At 43.0% G+C, this 19,739-nt stretch overlaps 1 protein-coding gene and 1 pseudogene across 1 annotated transcript in view; one reads left to right on the top strand and one right to left on the bottom strand.

Annotated features, from left to right (window-relative positions):
• Positions 1 to 1,294: 1,294 nt before the first annotated feature.
• LOC139552613 (tyrosine-protein kinase receptor UFO-like) lies at positions 1,295 to 13,625 on the top strand (annotated as a pseudogene).
• Positions 13,626 to 13,847: 222 nt separating this feature from the next.
• LOC139551877 (ryanodine receptor 1-like) overlaps positions 13,848 to 19,739 on the bottom strand; it is a 65,973-nt gene continuing 60,081 nt past the window's right edge. Inside the window, exons 74-84 of the mRNA XM_071363224.1 lie at positions 17,952 to 18,082; positions 17,763 to 17,805; positions 17,542 to 17,675; positions 17,347 to 17,407; positions 15,316 to 15,462; positions 15,096 to 15,230; positions 14,822 to 14,978; positions 14,592 to 14,656; positions 14,383 to 14,483; positions 14,246 to 14,297; positions 13,848 to 14,144 (exon numbers count right to left, since the gene is read on the bottom strand). Of these exons, the coding sequence (XP_071219325.1) occupies positions 14,049 to 14,144; positions 14,246 to 14,297; positions 14,383 to 14,483; positions 14,592 to 14,656; positions 14,822 to 14,978; positions 15,096 to 15,230; positions 15,316 to 15,462; positions 17,347 to 17,407; positions 17,542 to 17,675; positions 17,763 to 17,805; positions 17,952 to 18,082 (1,122 nt within the window). The 3' untranslated portion in view covers positions 13,848 to 14,048. The remainder of the gene's footprint in view (positions 14,145 to 14,245; positions 14,298 to 14,382; positions 14,484 to 14,591; positions 14,657 to 14,821; positions 14,979 to 15,095; positions 15,231 to 15,315; positions 15,463 to 17,346; positions 17,408 to 17,541; positions 17,676 to 17,762; positions 17,806 to 17,951; positions 18,083 to 19,739) is intronic.

Raw genomic sequence — 19,739 nt, 5'->3', positions numbered from 1 at the left:
GAGGACCAACAGGGTGTGTAGGCTTTTGCTCCGGCCCAGCACCGTCAAACAAGGTTAATTTTAGGCTTGATAATTATTAGTTGATTATTTGAATCAGGTAGTATTAGCCATCGATGAACCCCAAGGACTATGATTGAAGAGCACTGCTATGGCATGAGATCGTGCTGTTCTGGCCTAGGACATTTTAATGCAGTGTTGTGATTCTAAGAACATCCACAAGGGAGCAGTAATACCCCATGTACTGTATGTTGAATGTTTTTTATGTTGCCATGAAATAGGGTTGTGACTAGATGGAGTACAGCTACGACCCGAAGGTGACTTTTCGTAGCAGGTTATGAGAACGTTTTAGCTAACCTTAACCGGTTTCCTAACCTACTACGTTAATTCTCCTAACCTGCTGCGTAAGTTCTATTAACATGCTACATAAAAGTCACTTCTGGTCATAGCTGTACACTGAAGGAAGCTGTGAGACAGGCCAAATGGACCACAGATACACCCATGTCCATAATGCTGAAACTGACCTAGAAGAGATGAAAAGGGAGAAGGGAAAAAGAGGGGAAAAAATATTTAAAAAATACTAAATACAAAAAATGGTGTGTGTATGAAAGTGTGTAGATATATGTGAATGCACTCCTAGCGCCCCCACCCCTCTCAGCCCGCACAGTTGTGAGCTCTAATTTTAATTACGTTTTTTCTTTTTTCTTAATTTTTTAAAACACCACAAACTCATGTCGGGAAAAGAAAAAGGTGAAACTAATTTACGCCTGTTCTGATAAAAACCTTAGGGCATTTAGCCTCGGGGGATGCCTTGCTTGACCACACCCTCCTTCCTTGCTCCTGGCCTGCCCTGCCTCTTCCACCAATCCATTTGTTTTTATGGACAGAAAAGAGCAGAAGCTCTGAGCTGTCCGATCAGGTCCATTGTCTACTGTCTGGCTGTACACCACTTAGTCAAAACCAGGAAATAGCCTACTACTAAATCCGCTGTTTCCTCATTTTAGAAACACATCCGGCTAGTTTTGAAGAGTGAAATTTGCCCCTGAAATTAGATACATTTTATTTACATAATTTTAATGATAAAAAAGTAGGCCTATACGTTTGTTTTTGCATGTGTAAAGTCTGCTGTCTCTAAAATAATAATCTTACTAACCATTTCACTGTTTTCTCAACTAACTGGTATATCATGTTATGACAGTGGATTTAGATGTGGAAACAATGTTGATTCAACCTGTTTTTGCCCCGTGGTTAATGTCTACATTTGTTTCTGCCCCGTGGTGTCACGACTTCTGCCGAAGTCGTTGCCTCTCCTTGTCCGGGCGGTGTTCGGCGGTCGACGTCACCGGTCTTCTAGCCATCATCGATCCATTTTTCATTTTCCATTGGTTTTGTCTTGTCTTCCCACACACCTGTTGTCAATCCCATTCATTACCTGTTGTGTATTTAACCCTCTGTTTCCCCTCATGTGTTTGTCAGAGATTGTTTTATGTCAAGTGTTGATTCTTGGTGTATAGGTGCGCGACGGGTCCTCGTACCCATGTTTATTTTATGTATGTATATTTTAGTGTTTGGAGCATGTTATGTGGACATTTATTAAAAGTCTCCATTTACACTTCGTTTAACTCTCCTGCGCCTGACTTCCCTGCCACCTATACACACGACGTTGACACGTGGTTAATGTCTACATTTGTTTCTGCCCCGTGGGTAATGTCTACATTTGTTTTTGCCCCGTGGTTAATGTCTACATTTGTTTCTGCCCCGTGGTTAATGCCTACATTTGTTTTTGCCCCGTGGTTAATGTCTACATGTCACGTTCCTGACCTGTTTTGTATGTGTTTAGTTGGTCAGGGCGTGAGTTGGGGTGGGCATTCTATGTTATGTGTTTCTATGTTGGTTTAAATGGGTTGCCTGATATGGTTCTCAATTAGAGGCAGGTGTTTTACATTTCCTCTGATTGAGAACCATATTAAGGTAGGATGTTCTCACTGTTTGTTTGTGGGTGATTGTCTTCCGTGTCTGTGTATGTCGCACCACACGGGACTGTTTCGGTTGTCGTTCATGTATGTAGTCTGTTCCTGTTCGTGCGTTCTTCGTGTCTATGTAAGTTCTCATGTTTAGGTCAGTCTACGTCGTTTTGTTATTTTGTATCATTCAAGTGTAGATCGTGTCAGTGTTCGTCTTGTCAATAAATTCATTATGTCAGAATACCTCGATGCGTATTGGTCCGATCCCTGCTTCTCCTCTTCAGACGAAGAGGAGGAGAGCAACCGTTACACTACATTTGTTTTTGCCCCGTGGTTAATGTCTACATTTGTTTTTGCCACGTTTATACTATGACAGACACCTTAATGCATACTTTTACATTATATGATGTGAGCTAAACATACAAAATAATTTTTTACGTTAAATATTTAATTGAAATACTATAGAATTCCATTCATTATGGAGCAGGCGTTCCCAAATTCGGTCCTGGGCCGAGGAGTGTTTCTTCAACGGTTGAGTGTGCATGAAGGTCAATAAAGTAAGTGAAGAGAGGGGAGGGAGGAGTAATGGAGGGAAAAAATGTCAAGAGCTAAAGTTTGCCCATAGAGTAATTCAACCGATGTTGAGAGACTGTCTAATACTCGCGCACTATTTGCTTATTACAAACTAAATTCAGTATCGAAAATAGACCAACTAGCTGGATTTGATGTATCCTATTTTCTGAACTCGACTCCTCGAAGGAGCAAAACTATTTCAAGAATTCCCATGGCATAGTCTAAAGTATAGTTTTTGGAAAGCAGCTGAAACCTTCAAGAAACAAAGTCTAACATCTGGATACTGTGCGAGGAAGATGACTCATTCTTGCCAGGAATCGTGTAAATATGTCTGAGGCATAGTGGAGAGCAATCTTATTCTTCAAGAGCAAACCTGAACGAGGATGAACGGCAGCGGAGGGTGTGTGCCGTTATTTGTTCTTCTGTTGATGGATATAGCTACAGTGCTAGGCCTACCTGTGCCAAGTGAGTCAGCATGGACGATAACGGAGGCGCTGTCATAACGTATATTTTATTATTTGAAAAACCTTTTAAAATGTATATGTTTTTCCTTCATTACGGTTTATCTTACTTACGAAGGTTTTAGACTGATATAGTTACAGATGTAGGTTTTTAATTTGAGCCAGTTTGCTACAGCAGGAAAGAAACCTGCAGCAACAGAAAATGTTAATTATTACGTGGTGTAACGAACGTCGTCGGGAGAAGGAGAAGACCCAAGGTGCAGCGTGATACGTGTTCATATTATTTATTTGAAACTGAACACTGAATACAAAATAACAAAAGGAATAACCAGAACAGTTCTGACAGGTGCAACAAACACTAAACAGAAAACAACTACCCACAAACACAGGTGGAAACAGGCTACCTAAGTATGGTTCTCAATCAGAGACAACGATAGACAGCTGCCTCTGATTGGGAACCATACCAGGCCAAACACATAGAAATACAAAACATAGAACAACATAGAACACCAGACATAGAATGCCCACCCAAACTCACGCCCTGACCAACCAAAATAGAGACAGAAAAAAGATCTCCAAGGTCAGGGCGTGACAGTACCCCCCCCCCCCCCAAAGGTGCCGGCCGCAAAAACCTGAACCTATAGGGGAGGGTCTGGGTGGGCATTTCACCGCGGTGGCGGCTCTGGTGCGGGACGTGGACCCCGCTCCACCTTAGTCTTGGCCCACTTAGGTGGCGCCTGGGGACCCTTACCGCCGACCCCGGACTGGGGACAGGAGGGAGACTCTGGCGGCTCCGGACAGGAGGGAGACTCTGGCGGCTCCGGACAGGAGGGAGGGAGGGGGTGGGTGTCCCACCTGTTTTTTTTTTATGAAGCGTTTCAGTTTTTGAAGAGCCCGGCCAACGTAACCTTATCTCTGGGTAAGCCGGTACAGGTGCTCTGTACTCTCCAGGGAGATGGGGGTTGAGAGGAGCCTCCGGATGTGGTGTGGTTGAGGGACGGTCAATCCCTGGATTACGCTGACACCAATCAAGTGCAAGTGCCTGTCACTGACTGAAGGAGGTGTCCGATTCTCCCTCTACTCTCAATATCACAGGCAAAGACTGTCTTATTTGCATGCCACACGTAGAACGAATCAAAATCAAATCAAATTGTATTTGTCCCATACTTTGTAAACAACAAGTGTAGACTATCAGTGAAATGCTGATTTAATGGTCCTTTTCCAACAATGCAGAGTTAAAGATAAATAAAGAAAACATTTACATAGTGACATGAGGAAAAAACATTTCTATTGTTATGTATTGTGTGATGTAAAATATATTTTCAGAGGCAATTCTTTCATAAAAGAGTGTTGATAAAATCAAAAGCATTCATTATCTCACTGACCACCTCTCTGACTGTCACCATTTAGGCCTCAACCATAACAGGAGCTTCTCCTGTGAAGAACACAACAGTAAAGGTGTGCCTACCTCAGCCTCTGGAACTGTGACAGGTCCATTCCAACAGGGCAGGGGTGCAACAGACATTACTTAACATGCTGATTGGATTGGTTTTATCCATGACTATCTCTCTTTCTGTCTTGGAATAGTGGTTCCCTCCCAGGCACAGAAAGTCCAAGTTGTAGAGGTCACCAACTCTTCCCTACACATCTCCTGGGAGCCTGGCTTTGGAGGGGTATATCCTGTCTCTGTGTGTTCTATACAGGTAAGACTAATCCAAGAAACTGGTGTGATTGACTATAGAATAGTCTAGATACAGAGCCAATCTAAAAGTAACTGCTCATGAGTTATACACAGTGTATAAAACATTATGAACACCTGCTCTTTCCATGACATAGACTGACCAGGTGAATCCAGGTGAAGGTGTTATTAATGTTTTATGCACTCAGTGTACCATGGTTGATATTTCAGGCAGCTCCGTCTGGTCCTGACCGCAACACGTTGCGTAATCTCCTGATCCATAATCAGAATGTCAATGTACCACCTGCTCAACACCTGTTCCCTGAACTGAAGCCCTACACCTTCTATGACGTGAGGGTGGCTTGCCGTAGTAGTCAAGCTGCTTCCCCGTGGACACCATGGGGAACACTGCACACAGCTGAAGGAGGTAAGCTGTATGCCACGATCTTCTACCCACAACCCATCAGTGTTTATAAAATTCTATTACTGATAATGTTTTTCGTTATTATAACGTAGATGCAGGGAGTCAGGAAGCAGGTGCAGTTAGTGAGTTTAATAACAACGAACATGGAGCAATACAAAACACGAGAAGCGTCTGACATGGAAACAAAAACAATACTACCTGATGACTAATAACAAAAGAGTGCTATATAAAGGATAAGTAATCAAGGGATTAATGAAGTTCAGGTGTGACCGATGATGAGACAAGGTGTGCGTAATGATTTTTGCCAGGACAAGTGGTTAGAGACCGGTGACGTTGAGCGCCGGAGCGGGAGTCAACGTGATAGATATTTGTATTCACTTCTACATTTCTTAGTCATTTTGGCAGATGATTTCATCCTGAGTGACTTACAAAAAGGGAATTCAACAAGTGCAACAACACCTATGTAGCAGAGCTCAGTGACATACAGGAAATATGGGAGGAGCAACGATAGTAGTCTCAGTTGAGTGACTTGCTGTGAAAGACTGGTTTTGGAACAAAGATTGTTCTTGAAAAAAATATTTGGGAATTGGTTAAGCATTCTCAAGTGTTTTTGATCAAATAAACTGAAGAGATTAAATAAAGATTGTCAGTGCTATTCCTCTGAGATGGTAATAGACAGTCAAGTTTGCCAGTAGGAACACTCCTCCGCTCCATCCTCAGTGTTTTAAATATAAACCTCTATATTGAGCAAGCTGCCTGAGTGAAGGAGGAGGTACTGAGAGCAGGAGGGAAACACATTAAACATTGTCTATTCATGGTTTGGCAGAGGTGGTGCATTCCTGCTGTGTCCATAATGCTGCAGTGTGTTTGAATTAAGGCTAGAGGAGAGGCGGTTTTTCTCATGCTTTCCACAGTCTGCAATGTAGACATGCTTGTGAAAAAGGGAAAGAGAGACTTTCGAAGAGAAAGGGGAAACAGCCACTACCACAGTGGTGTAGTGCACATCAACACGCTGACCTATAAATAATTTTCCTGAAGTAAAAAGTAGTCAGGAAAAAACGGCAATTCAATCAAATCAGTAACCAGAGTTGAAATAAAACACCCTTCTTTGTGCTGTGAGAATGTAAGTTTGGATTCATTTGATTTGATTAACTACACGATGTTGACTGTGTGGAGGAGAAAAAAAGACATCGTATTGGTTCATTCCATACGTTTGTTGTTGCAGGCAGTGGAAGACTCATGAATCTGAGGTCTTTGTGTAACCTAACCATTTAGACTCTTTACTCTGTCTCTTTATCTGAAGATAGCATGCACACGCATGAGGTGGCACAAATCTTTAAGGTGTGTGTGTGCGTGCGTGCGTGCGTGCGTGCGTGCGTGCGTGCGTGCGTGCGTGCGCTATACTTTGTGTTGTAAATAGAGCACATGTTCCCGACCTCCCCACAAAGATGTACAGGAATATTTTGGTACAGCTACAGTATATCTCTCAACAGGAGTCAGAGGGGCTTAGGCAGAGGGAGAGACAGACAGAGGGTTGGAGGGAGAGAGGGAGAGGGAGAGAAAGACGGGAGGGTTGGAGGGATAGAGGGAGAGAGACAGAGGGTTGGAGGGATAGAGGGAGAAGTGCTTGTGTTTTTGCTGGCTGAGGTAGAGCCACATCTTGAAACAATCAGCAGTGGAACACTCAGGGATGACATCCCTGGAGAGGGTCCAGTACAGGCTCCAGCCACCGCCCACGCCATGACTCACAACGTGATAGACAAAGATGTCTTTATTTACATTGTTGTCTTAATAAGATAAATATTATGCACAGAACCTTTCTTTAAATACACACTGGTTTTAACACCATGAGTCCAGTAGTGTATATTACAGATCATTTAATATGTTGTACACATATTTTTGTGTGTATCTGACAGTGCCAGAGGAAGCACCAGACAACGTGAGTGGACTGTTTAATGGAACATATGTTATTGCCAGCTGGTCCAAGCCACCAGGCAGATTAAATTGCCAAATACTGGGCTACAGAGTGGAATACCTCACTGCTACCATGTCCCAGGTAACACACACACACACACACACACACACACACACACACACACACACACACACACACACACACACACACACACACACACACACACACACACACACACACACACACACACACACACACACACACACACACACACACACACACACACACAGTGTAATGGGTATCTTTGCTGTTGTTCTGTTTCCCTGTCTTAGGCTGTTATGGAGTCAGTTCAGTCCTCTGAGCTAGCTATCCCTCTCTCTAGCCTCCTGGACAGTGTGTCCCTGAGTGTGAGTGCCTGTACTGTTACAGGTTGCGGCCCCTGGAGCCCAGTCCAATCCCTCAAACAGAAGCAGCCTGGTGAGTCTGGACAGAACCGAGGGAGACAACAGGATGGCTGTGATGGGTCCAGGAGAAGGGAAAACAGCAGGAGATTCAAAATGAATATTTGAGGGGCTTTGTTTTCTAGGTTGATTTAATCGGTAGCACATTATGGTGTCTGACATACTGTAGCTAACATACCTCTCTTTCCTCTGTTTTAGTTGTGTCCCTCCACCAGGCATTCTCCTGGCATTGGTGGTATGTGGTCATGGGGATTGCTGTCAGTCTGGCCTTGATAGGGTTCATCTTATATGCAATTATATTGCGACAAAGAGAGACATGCTTTGGGTATGTACCTATAGTTCTCCCTGTACAGTGGTGGGAAAAGTACCCAATTGTCATACTTGACAAAGTATAGATACCTTAATAGAAAATGACTCAAGTAAAAGTCATCCAGTAAAATTCTACTTGAGTAAAAGTACAATTATTTGGTTTTAAATATACTTAAGAATTAAAAGTAAATGTAATTGCAAAAATATACTTAAGTATCAAAAGTAAAAGTGTAAATAATTTCAAATTGCTTATATTAAGCAATATACATTTACGGATAGCCAGGGGCACATAACACGCAGACATAATTTACAAATGAAGCATTTGTGTTTAATGAGTCCGCCAGATCAGAGGCAGTAGGGGTGCTCAGGGATGTTCTCTTGATAAGTATGTGAATTGGGCCATTTTCCTGTTCTACTAAGCATTCAAAATATAACGAGTACTTCTGGGTGTAAGCAAAAATGTATGGAGTGAAAAGTACATTATTTTCTTTAGGAATGAGGGGAAGTCAAATTCAAAGTTGTCAAAAATATGAATAGTAAAGTACAGATACCACAAAAAACTACTTAAGTAGTACTTTAAAGTATTTTTACTTAAGTGCTTTACACCACTGTCCCTGTATCACTTTGTTCCATTGTTTTTCATTACTGTCAGATTATTAATTTAAACCATCTGTGTGTGCAACAGGAAGGCATTTTACCCTATGAGGAACGCTGGTGGGGATTTTGTGGTGAGATACAGTGCAGGACGCACCTACAATCGGCAGTCAAACGAAGCCACATGTGAGTTGCCATGCCACTGACATAAGAGAAACAGTGCAGGGTGAGCGGATATATTAGTTATTTAACTGAATGACTTGGAATCAAATGATGTGTCGTGCAGGGTGAGAGTTCAGGCACAGATTTTGAGGCTTGGATTTCATCCTGTTGCTCAATGTTGTTCTGTGCCAGATGTGGAGAAGCAGAGTAGTGTTATGATCTGGCTGTTAACACAACCCTTTGGATTTAATTGAGAACAGAGTACAGATCTTGGTAGAGTCATATTGCTAGTATTTCTAGGGGTCAAGGCACCTACACCTTTTAATTGATTTATTCCAATAAAAATGGAAAACGGTCTAAATCAGGGGATCCCAAACTTTTTCACGCAGGCCCACCTTCCAATATTCGGGAACATTCCCCCCTGCACACACGCCACGTCTATTTCTATGGGTACAAGCACTGTTCATGACACAAACTGTTCACATCCCTCTTGTTGGTGGAGAGAACATTTAGCAGGTTTAAAGCTTATTTCCTGCAATTCTACACATTTTATCATTTCTAATGTGTATTGATGTGATATTTGAGTGACTTGAACATTACAACAAAATCTAAGGGCTTAAAAACCTAGCTAAATAAATATGGGCAAGTTGATCTGGACATTTCTGACAATTTATAAATAGCTCTCTAAGGTCTGAAATGACTGACATGACAAGAGGAACTGATGATGCACTTCCCAATTTAGAAATGTCACCTTGTGCATTCTACTATTACCACTTCCACGAGTAAGTTGAAAGCTGGACTGAGTTCCCCCCTGCCGACCCCTCGCAGGCGCGCCCCACAGTTTGGGAACCACTTGTCACGTTCTGACCTTAGTTTCTTTTTTATGTCTTTGTGTTAGGTTGGTCAGGGCGTGAGTTGGGGTGGGCAGTCTATGTTCTTTTTTCTAGGGTGTTTGTTTTCTATGTGTTTGGCCTGGTGTGGTTCCCAATCAGAGGCAGCTGTTTATCGTTGTCTCTGATTGGGAACCATATTTAGGTAGCCTGTTTTCCATTGTGTGTTGTGGGTGGTTGTTTCCGTTTCAGTGTTTTCACCATTCGGGACTGTTTTGGTTTTCATTTTGATTCTCTTGTTCTTTTTGTATTTTGTATTCATTCTATTAAAATATATTATGGATACGTACCACGCTGCACATTGGTCCGATATTTCCTACTCCTCAGACGAAGAGGACGAAAGCCGTTACACCACTGGTTTAAAGTTTTGGGGTTTTGGGGTGTGTTTGTTGATAGTGTGAATATAGCATTGTTATGGTGAGGTAAACGGGAAGGAAAAATATATACTGTAAGCCTGGAGCAGCTTAACAATAATGGCTTCATGATCTGGGTTGTTTTTCAAAACCGCAGCAGAAAAATTATATAATGTGTTACTGAGCCGGGATTTCACAAGAACAACATCCCCTGTAAGGGATCACTCTGATGTGTGTTGGCAGTTGTTTAAGGACAGTGGGGGAGGATTCATGCTAAAGTTATTTTCCAAGATGTAATGTTTTCAGAAATCCCTGTTTCAGTGTAAGGGAGTATTATCTATCCCTTTCCACAGTGAACAGCCTGGTGATTTAGTGGTGAATTGAAGCAGAAGTTGCAGGACGTGATGATGGACAGTCACAAGCTGACCCTGTGCAAGACCCTTGGCGAGGGTGAGTGAGCTCTGACTGATGCCTTTATCATACATGATGTAACCTAGACATGAACTACTCAATCTAGGAGTAAACATCCCAGGCCCTTAAGAGGCTTATATCCCCAGATACACCCACCTGACTAACAACAAGTCCATGTCTTACTCTGCAGTGGCGTTTGGCTCTGTCCTAGAAGGGCTTCTGGTGCACCAACAGACTGTTCTCAAAGCTGTGAAGACCATGAAGAGTGAGTGATCAGACAGTGTCAGTTGCCACCATGTCTCTCCCATATTTTACCTTAGTCACCTTCTCCTCCCTCTCACCTTCTCTTAGCTTCCATCTGCACTCACACTAAGATGGAGGACTTCCTCGGGGAGGCTGCTTGTATGAAGGAGTTTGACCACCCCAACGTCATGAGACTCCTTGGTGAGACAGACTGGGGTCGCTTGTCACAACTTTCTCCATCTACTATTAAAATGTGGTCAATAACCAAGTGTCTGATAAGGTTGTGTTATAAACTCCTAACCGTTTGACTGGATTCCTTCTTTAATTCCCCGTCTGCAGGCAGCAGAGAGAGGAGGCTACCCCTCCCCTGTAGTCATCTTGCCCTATATGAAGTTTCCTTCTCTACTCTAGACTTGGGGACAATCCTTTGGTCAGTTCCCTTCCCTCCCACACAGATCGGAAAGTTTGTTACACAAATACATTTTAGCGTTGTGGCCTTTCTCCTTTTATGCATTTTCCATTTGTGCTGCTGTATAGCACCCCCTGTTGGAGAACTGCCTTATCTAATCCTCTCCGTCTCCTCTCCATCCATCAGTCCTTGCCTTCTCAGATGCTGGTGAAGTTCATAACAGACACCGCACGGGGAATGGAATACCTGAGCAACAAGAGGTTCATCCATAGAGACCTGGCAGCGCGAAACTGCATGTGAGGATTCTCACCTCTGTTTAGTCAATATGTTCCACTCTTTCTCACACATACTCTTCAATATTTTTCTGTGAAAGTCTAGCATGTTGAGTGATACAAGTAACAATACAGGGTTTATTATGTTGTACATATCTGTCCTGCAGGCTGAATGAGAATATGACTGTCTGTGTGGCTGATTTTGGCCTTTCCAAGAATATCTATAACGGGGACTACTATAGACAAGGACGCATTTCAAAGATGCCAGTGAAATGGATCGCCATCGAGAGCCTGGCAGACAGAGTTTACACCACCAAGAGTGATGTGGTGAGAAATCCTTCCTGACTTGGTCTGGCTACATTATGTGCTCCATGTACGCCTCTGTATTCGTGTTTTAAAATCCTGCGACATACGGTGCATTCAGAAAGTATTCAGACCCTTCAGATGGAGGGAAAAAAGGTTTTTAGACATTTTTGCAAAACAGAAATACCTTATTTACATAAGTAATCAAGTTAGTATTAAGTAAGTACATAAGTAGTTAAGTAACAAGGACTAAATACAAGTACAACATTTGTGACAGTTGCTTATTATCTCTCTCTGAGTGGTCGTTTGGAGTGACTACGTGGGAGATAGCCGCTCGGGGGCAGACGCCCTACCCTGGAGTGGAAAACAGTGATATCTACAACTCCCTTAGACAGCGCAACCGCCTCAAACAGCCCCCTGGCTGCCTGGACACCTTGTGAGTTTCTAGTTCTGGATCTGTACACATAAATCCTTGAATAGTATGAGTTAGTTCATTGAATTATCGTTATTTGCTGGTATACAGTAGAGGCAACGTAACTTTCGTGGAGTACCTGAAGTTGTGTTTATTTCTTCTCATGTTGTATAAGCCTCAGTCGTCCCCTCCTCTCCTTCATACTGTAACTACTTCCTGATGTTCTCCTGCTGGCTGCTGAGTGCTAAGGGCCGCCCAGGGTTCCCCTCTGCGCTGTGACCTGGAGAAAGCCCTGGAGGGGATGCCTGAGCAGGAGGAGGCAGATGACCTGCAGATGACCTGCTCTACTTCAACATGGAAGAGCCCCCAGGGGCCATTGGGGGCTGGGAGCCCTTTGGACTGCCTCACCCGTCCTACTGGAAGAACATGAGCAATCTGGAAACAATCCAGGTGCATCATCATACTCATCATGATCATGCAGAACACTATGTTCTCTGCCCTCAGCCCAGCCCTATCTCAATGACTGTGTGGACAGCCCTCAGCACACGGTCCAGCCCTATCTCAATGACTGTGTGGACAGCCCTCAGCACAAGGCCCAGCCCTATCTAATGACTATGGTCAGCCCTCAGCACGAGGCCCAGCCCTATCTCAATGACTCTATGGACAGCATGAGCTGAATGGCCTCCTCTTCAAGCCCCACTTTGCAGCTCCAGGCATCCCGCTCCTCCTCTCTCCTGCTGGACGGACAGGTCAAGGATGGGACCGTAGGGTGTTCAGGCAGTGAGACTTCGAGAAAATACACAGTGACTACCAGTGGTTGTTTAGAAATACTGAAAAATGTGGACTGAAATTCACTTTTTATTGAAATACTGTTGTGTGGTCAAATGAACAAGCTCTAAAGAAATAATTGATTTGTTGTGCACATACACATTAGTAAATTATTACTAATGTGCAGCCCCCCATCACATGCTAAATATCTTCCCAATATTAAGTTAAGAAATCAAATCACCTAATTCATTGGCAGTGACTGTGTGTTATAAATTGGTATAATCTTCTACTGAAAGAAAGCTACATCAAACTGCAAGTGCATCAATACCTTTATTTAATAAACCAATGAACAAACTCATTAATAAACCAATCTTTGTTTTAAGAACACAAAGTTGTGAGTTCTCTCAAACTAAACAATGTATTGGATACAATAATGCATTCGTAGTGTTCACAGACTAGAGTCAGCATTAAACATACTAAAAACGAAAAAATACACAAACCCTAGTTACTACGTTAACAGCACAGTAACCATAATTAGTTCTATTGAGAAAAATAAGAATAATCAACATTATTATTAATAAATAAACAGAGAAGGTTTCAGGAAAAGCTGTAGTGTATGCAACACAAATGTTGTCAGTTGAAAAGTAGCAGTTGAAGAAAGTACGGCACTCAACACATTCAATGTACTGTATGAGTGGTTATAGAGCTGTTCCAGTGGGATGGAAATTCAAGCGGAATAGTCAAATATGATCAAAGAGATTTTTGTGTCATTAGTGTCAGAGTGCATTGTTTTAAAGGAAAAAACAATGTACTCTGTGACTATCTCCCACGTAGTCACTCCAAACGACCACTGAGAGAAAATAAGCAACCGTTACAAATGTTGTCCTTGTTACTTAAATACTTACTTAATAATTATGTAAATTAGGTATTTCTGTTTTACATTTTTCATAAAAGTACCAGCCACTATACTCTAGTTGGGCTTATAGTAGAAAGTACCAATGCAACTAATAAAGTTTGTTCAAACGATTTAGACACAGAAATCTACATTTGTATTGTCTACAAACAATGTGCACTGTGTGTGAGAGATGACATTAATTGAAATATGTAATTGTTATTGCTACATATGCACTTCAGTATTTCCCACATTCATTCACACATTTGAAGAATTGACATGGTAACAAACACATCTTCTAAATGCAGTCATTTAGTTTGCATGTGTTTGGCCTATTCGAACAAGAGGGACAAAAGCCCTCTTTTGGTCTAGCACTATAAATGTGCCTTCACCCTGGTCCGTACAGTATAGTACAGCTATTTCAGTCTAGTTTAGTATGTTATTAAACCTACTAATTGTAGTAGTACGTTACAGTATGTTATTAAACCTACTAATCGTAGTAGTACGTTACAGTATGTTATTAAACCTACTAATTGTAGTAGTACGTTACAGTATGGTTATGCAAGCTGATCCTCATATTGCTTTCTGAAACAGTCGCCAGCAGGGAAGAAGTCCCACGCTCGCTCCTGGTACATCTTCCACACATACGACTCCTGCAACAGAGGACAGTAGGATAGAGGGTGAAAATTGAAATTAATGGCGAGGAATTTGGTGTCACAAACAGAAAGACTGACTGACAGACAGACAGACTCACCTGGCCAGTGTGCTCCGTGTCATCTTTGTTGATGAGGTACATTAAGAAGAACCTGCAGAGGACAGACAGGCAGGTCATTGTGATGGCTGATGGACATGGACACACACTGTTGACTGCCTGACAGGGAGAACACTCACATGTAGTTGGCCAAGTTGTGTTCCTCCAGGGTGTGGGTCTCGAAGCCGTGCGGCGTCGTATCAAAGTAGTCGCTTCCAATTCCACAGATGAAGCACTTGGTCTACAAGAATCAAATAAACAGAAACAGTAGACAAGATGCTGGTATGTGCATAACTATCTGACTCACTCACCTAAAACTGAGGAAAGCAATAAAATAAATGATTTCTACCTCCATGTCTTCCTTAACCTGCTCCTGTTGGTCTCTGAGCTCTCCGAAGGCGTCAATGATCAGACCTGTAGGTAGCACACAAGCTCACAGCCTCACTGGAGAATGGAATTATGACTAGATATCTCCTTCGATCCATTCAGTATGCCCAGACAGAAATTGGCCTTGCTTGAGGTATACTGTACAGTAGTTGGGTAGTGTTTTGGACTGCATAAGCGGGACGGGTGCCTTACCCTGGATGATGGCCAACAGGATGACAATGACAAAGAAGAAGAAGGTGATGTCAAAGACGACCCGGTAGAGCTCGTACACGTCTCCTGCCGGGTCCTCGATCTCGTCCCCTATGCCACCGCCAGCACGCACGCCCACGTACATATGGAAGAGGTAGCACTGATGAAAAGTGGAGGGAAGAGAGCACATCGAATATAGGGCAGGAGTAAGTAGACTCTACTATACAACATATTGTATACTACACAGAGCAGACCAGAGACAGAAACCCTGACTCACAGTCATCATGTCGTCACATTTCATATCCGGCTCATCCTCATCTTCACTCTTGTTGTAAAACTTGCGGAAAAAGATAAAAGCCACTACAGTGTAGAGATACACCACCACTGCCAACAAGCCCAATGTCATCATGAGCTAGGAGGGAAACAGGGAATGAGTAGAATCAGCCACACATTCACTACACATGGAGGCTGGAAGAGTCTTCCTGGTCAGCTCTTACTTGTTTCCCATTGTGGGTGACAGAGGACAGGATAGTACGCAGATCCTTCACACCGATGGCTATGTCCAGCAAGTGACAGGCATAGAAGAAGTTGTTGTAATGTCCAAGCAAGGACATGATCGTGTACCAACACAGATAGAGAAAAGTCTGGGGGGAATAAGATTGAAATAATATACAGTTTAGTGTCTGCAACTTACAGTATGAAGACATACAGTGCATTTGAAAAGTATTCAGACCCCTTGACTTTTTCCACATTTTGTTGCGTTACAGCCTTATTCTACATTTACATAAGTATTCAGACCCTTTACTCAGTACTTTGTTGAAGCACCTTTGGGAGCATTTACAGCCTAGAGTCTTCTTGGGTATGACGCTACACGCTTGGCACACCTGTATTTGGGGAGTTTCCCCCAGTCTTCTCTGCAGATCCTCTCAAGTTCTGTCAGGTTGGATGGGGACAGCTATTTTCAGGTCTCTCCAGAGATGATCGTTCAAGTTCAAGTCTGTGCTCTGGCTGGGCCACTCAAGGACATTCAGAAGCCACTGCTGCATTTTCTTGCCTGTGTGCTTAGGGTTGTTGTCCTGTTTGAAGGTGAACCTTCACCTCAGTCTGAGGTCTTGAGTGCTCTGGAGCAGGTTTTCATCAAGGATCTATCTGTACTTTACTCCATTCATCTTTCCCTCGACCCTGACTAGTCTCCCAGTCCCTGCCGCTGAAAAACATCCCCACAGCATGATGCTGCCACCACCATGCTTCACTGTAGGGATGGTGCCAGGTTTCCTCCAGACGTGACGCTTTGGCAATTCAGGCCAAAGAGTTCAATCTTGGTTTCATCAGACCAGAGAATCTTGTTTCTCATGGTCTGATAGTCCTTTAGGTGCCTTTTTGCAAACTCCTAGAGGGCTGTCATGTGCCTTTTACTGAGGAGTGGCTTCCATCTGGCCACTCTACCATAAAGGCCTGATTGGTGGAGTGCTGCAGAGATGGTTGTCCTTCTGGACGGTTCTTCCATCACCACAGAGGAACTCTGGAGCTCTGTCAATGACCATTGGGTTCTTGGTCACCTCCCTGACCAAGGCCCTTCTCCCCCGATTGCTCAGTTTGGCCAGGCGGCCAGCTCTAGGAAAAGTCTTGGTGGTTCCATTTTAGAATGATGGAGGCCACTGTGTTCTTCTTGGGGACCTTCAATGCTGCAGAATTTTTTTGTACCCTTCCCCAGATCTGTGCTTCGACACAATCCAGTCTCGGAGCTCAACAAACAATTCCTTCGACATGGCTTGGTTTTTGCTCTGACATGCACTGTCAACTGTGGGAAATTATTTAGACAGGTGTGTGCCTTTCCAAATCATGTCCAATCAATTGAATTTACCACAGATGGACTCCAATCAAGTTGTAGAAACATTTCAAGAATGATCAATGGTAACAGGATGCACCTGAGCTCAAGTTCGATTCTCATAGCAAATAGTCTGATTATTTTTTATACATTTGCAAAAATGTATACATTCGCTTTTTCACTATAGGGTAGATTGTTGAGGGGGAAAAACGATGTTGTCACGACTTCCGCCGAAGTCGGTTCTTCTCCTTGTTCGGGCGGCGCTCGGCTGTCGGCGTGGCCGGTCTTCTAGCCATCATCGATCCACTTTACATTTTCCATTTGTTTTGTCTTCTCACACACCTGGTCTTTATTTCCCTCATTACATGTTGTGTTTTTAACCCTCTGTTCCCCCCATGTCTTTGTGCGGAATTGTTTATTGTAAGTGCATGTGCACGCTTTCTCTGATGCGCGACGGGTTTTGTACCCATTTCTTTATTGTTCTGGTTACCGACTGCTCCGTTGATTACCCAGTTTTGCTCTCCTGCGCCTGACTTCCCTGCCGCCAGTTACGCACTCCCTTACAGATGTAATCAATTTTAGAATAAGGCTGTAACGTAACAAAATGTGGACAAAGTCAATGGGTCTGAATAATTTCCAAATGCACTGTATGTATATAGCTCAAAAATAGAAAACACTATTTATCTATAATCCCTCTTACCCCGTCTGTGAACACAACTCCAAATTTCCAGATCTGGTACTTGAAGTCAATAGACGTAAACCTGAAAAAGATTACTTCAATGACTTTCATATATTTGTGCAGTAGGTTTAAAAGTACAGTTATTTTAAGTGCCTTAATAACCCAATGAAAAGCTCCCCTATAAGATTGGAGAAGTATAACAGCATTGCTTAATACCAGGCCAACGTAGAATTGTCGGGTTCCTCCGGCTTCTTATCAGTTTGTTGACTGACATCCAACGAGGCTAAATCCATGCCTAGGAGCTCTGCAATCCTCTCTCTGCCGTAAATGTCTCCATACTTATCCAGGACCTGGCCACACAGACACATCATAGAACATTCCATCCAAAGACCAACTCAACCAACTTCATCCACACATAGCCTCTAAAAACATCTTACCTTTCGCTTAACAAACTTGTCCCAGTAGTTGCTTGGGAAAGAGCTGTGAATAAACAATTGGAAATGGTACTGAGTTCCAAAGACAGGCATCATTTAAGCAAGAATTCCTCTGTAAAGTTTTCTGAAAGGAGATGAAATAATACTAGTGGGTATAGGTGGACTTCTAGGAGCTTGTCTGTCCATGCTTACAGTGTGTTGAGGACCAGTCTGTCCCATTGGCCTTTGATGTCATCATCCTCAGGCTGCTCTGTAATGTAAAGACCATCAAACTCCAGTTTCCTGGCCAGCTCCTTTTCTCTTTTAAAGATCACAAGAGGGATCTGAGAGGAACACACATTCTCTCTTGTCATTGAGCCGTTCATGTAAAGGTCATCATACAAATCACTCATGTGTTAATGGTTATGGGGCACAGATACACTTGAAGTCTACTGTAGTAGTAGTAGTAGCAGCAGTAGCAGCAGTAGTAGTAGTAGTAGTAGTAGTAGTAGTAGTGGTAGAAGCAGTAGTTATAGTAGCAGTAGTAGTAACAGTACTAGCAGCAGTAGTAGTAGTAGTAATAATAGTAGAAGCAGCAGCAGTAGTAGTAGTAGTAGTAGCAGCAGCAGCAGCAGCAGCAGTAGTAGCAGTAGTAGTAGTAGCAGCAGCAGCAGCAGTAGTAATAGTAGTAGTAGTAACAGCAGCAGCAGCACTAGTAATTGTAGCAGTAGTAGTAGTAGCAGCAGCAGCAGTAGTAGTAGTAGCAGCAGTAGTAGCAGCAATAGCAGCAGTGGTAGTAGTAGTAGATGTAGTTACAGCATTAGTAGTAGTAGTAGCAGCAGTAGTAGCAGCAATAACATAAGTAGCAGCAGCAGTAGCAGTTGTAGTAGTAGTAACAGTGGGATTAGTAGCAATAGTTGCAGTAGTATTATCAGTAGTATTTGTAGCAGCATTAGTAGTAGTAGCAGCAGTATTAGCAGCAGCAGTAACAGTAGTAGTAGTAGTAGTAGTGGTAGTAGTATTAGCGGTAGTAGTAGTAGTAGCAGCAATCGTTGCAGTAGTAGAACTCGTATTAGCAGCAGTAGTAGCAATAGTTGTATTAGCAGTAGTAGCAGTAGTAGTAGTACCAGTATTAGTAGTAGTAGCAGTAGTAGTATAGAAGCAGCAGTAGTAGTAGCAGTAGTAGTAGTAGTAGCAGCAGTAGTAGCAGCAGAAGCAGCAGTAGTAGTTGTAGTTACAGCAGTAGTAGTAGTAGTAGCAGCAGTAGTAGCAGCAGTAGCAGCAGTAGTAGCAGCAGTAGTAGTAGTAGTAGTAGCAGCAGTAGTAATAGTAGTAGCAGCAGTAGTAGTAGTAGTAGTAGTAGTGGTAGTAGTATTAGCGGTAGTAGTAGTAGTAGCAGCAGTAGTAGCAGCAGTAGCAGCAGTAGTAGCAGCAGTAGCAGCAGTAGTAGTAGTAGTAGTAGCAGCAGCAGCAGTAGTAGTAGTAGTCGTAGCAGCAGTAGTTGCAGTAGTAGAACTCGTATTAGCAGCAGTAGTAGCAATAGTTGTATTAGCAGTAGTAGCAGTACCAGTAGCAGTATTAGTAGTAGTAGCAGTAGTAGTATAGCAGCAGTAGTAGCAGTAGCAGTAGTAGCAGTAGTAGCAGCAGCAGTAGTAGCAGCAGCAGCAGTAGTAGTTGTAGTTACAGCAGTAGTAGTAGTAGTAGCAGCAGTAGTAGTAGTACCAGTAGCATTATTAGTAGTAGTAGCAGTAGTAGTATAGCAGCAGTAATAGCAGTAGTAGTAGTAGCAGTAGCAGCAGTAGTAGCAGCAGCAGCAGTAGTAGTTGTAGTAGTAATAGTAGTAGCAGCAGTAGTAGCAGCAGTAGTAGCATCAGTAGTAGTAGTAGTAGCAGCAGCAGCAGCAGCAGCAGCAGCAGCAGTAGTAGTAGCAGCAGTAGCAGTGGAAGCAGCAGTAGCAGCAGTAGTAGTAGTAGTAGTTACAGCAGTAGCAGCAGTAGTAGT

Source organism: Salvelinus alpinus, chromosome 24 (genome assembly GCF_045679555.1).
Source record: "Salvelinus alpinus chromosome 24, SLU_Salpinus.1, whole genome shotgun sequence".
NCBI classification, from domain to species: Eukaryota; Metazoa; Chordata; class Actinopteri; order Salmoniformes; family Salmonidae; genus Salvelinus; species Salvelinus alpinus.
This window is presented reverse-complemented; position numbering and strand designations above follow the sequence as displayed.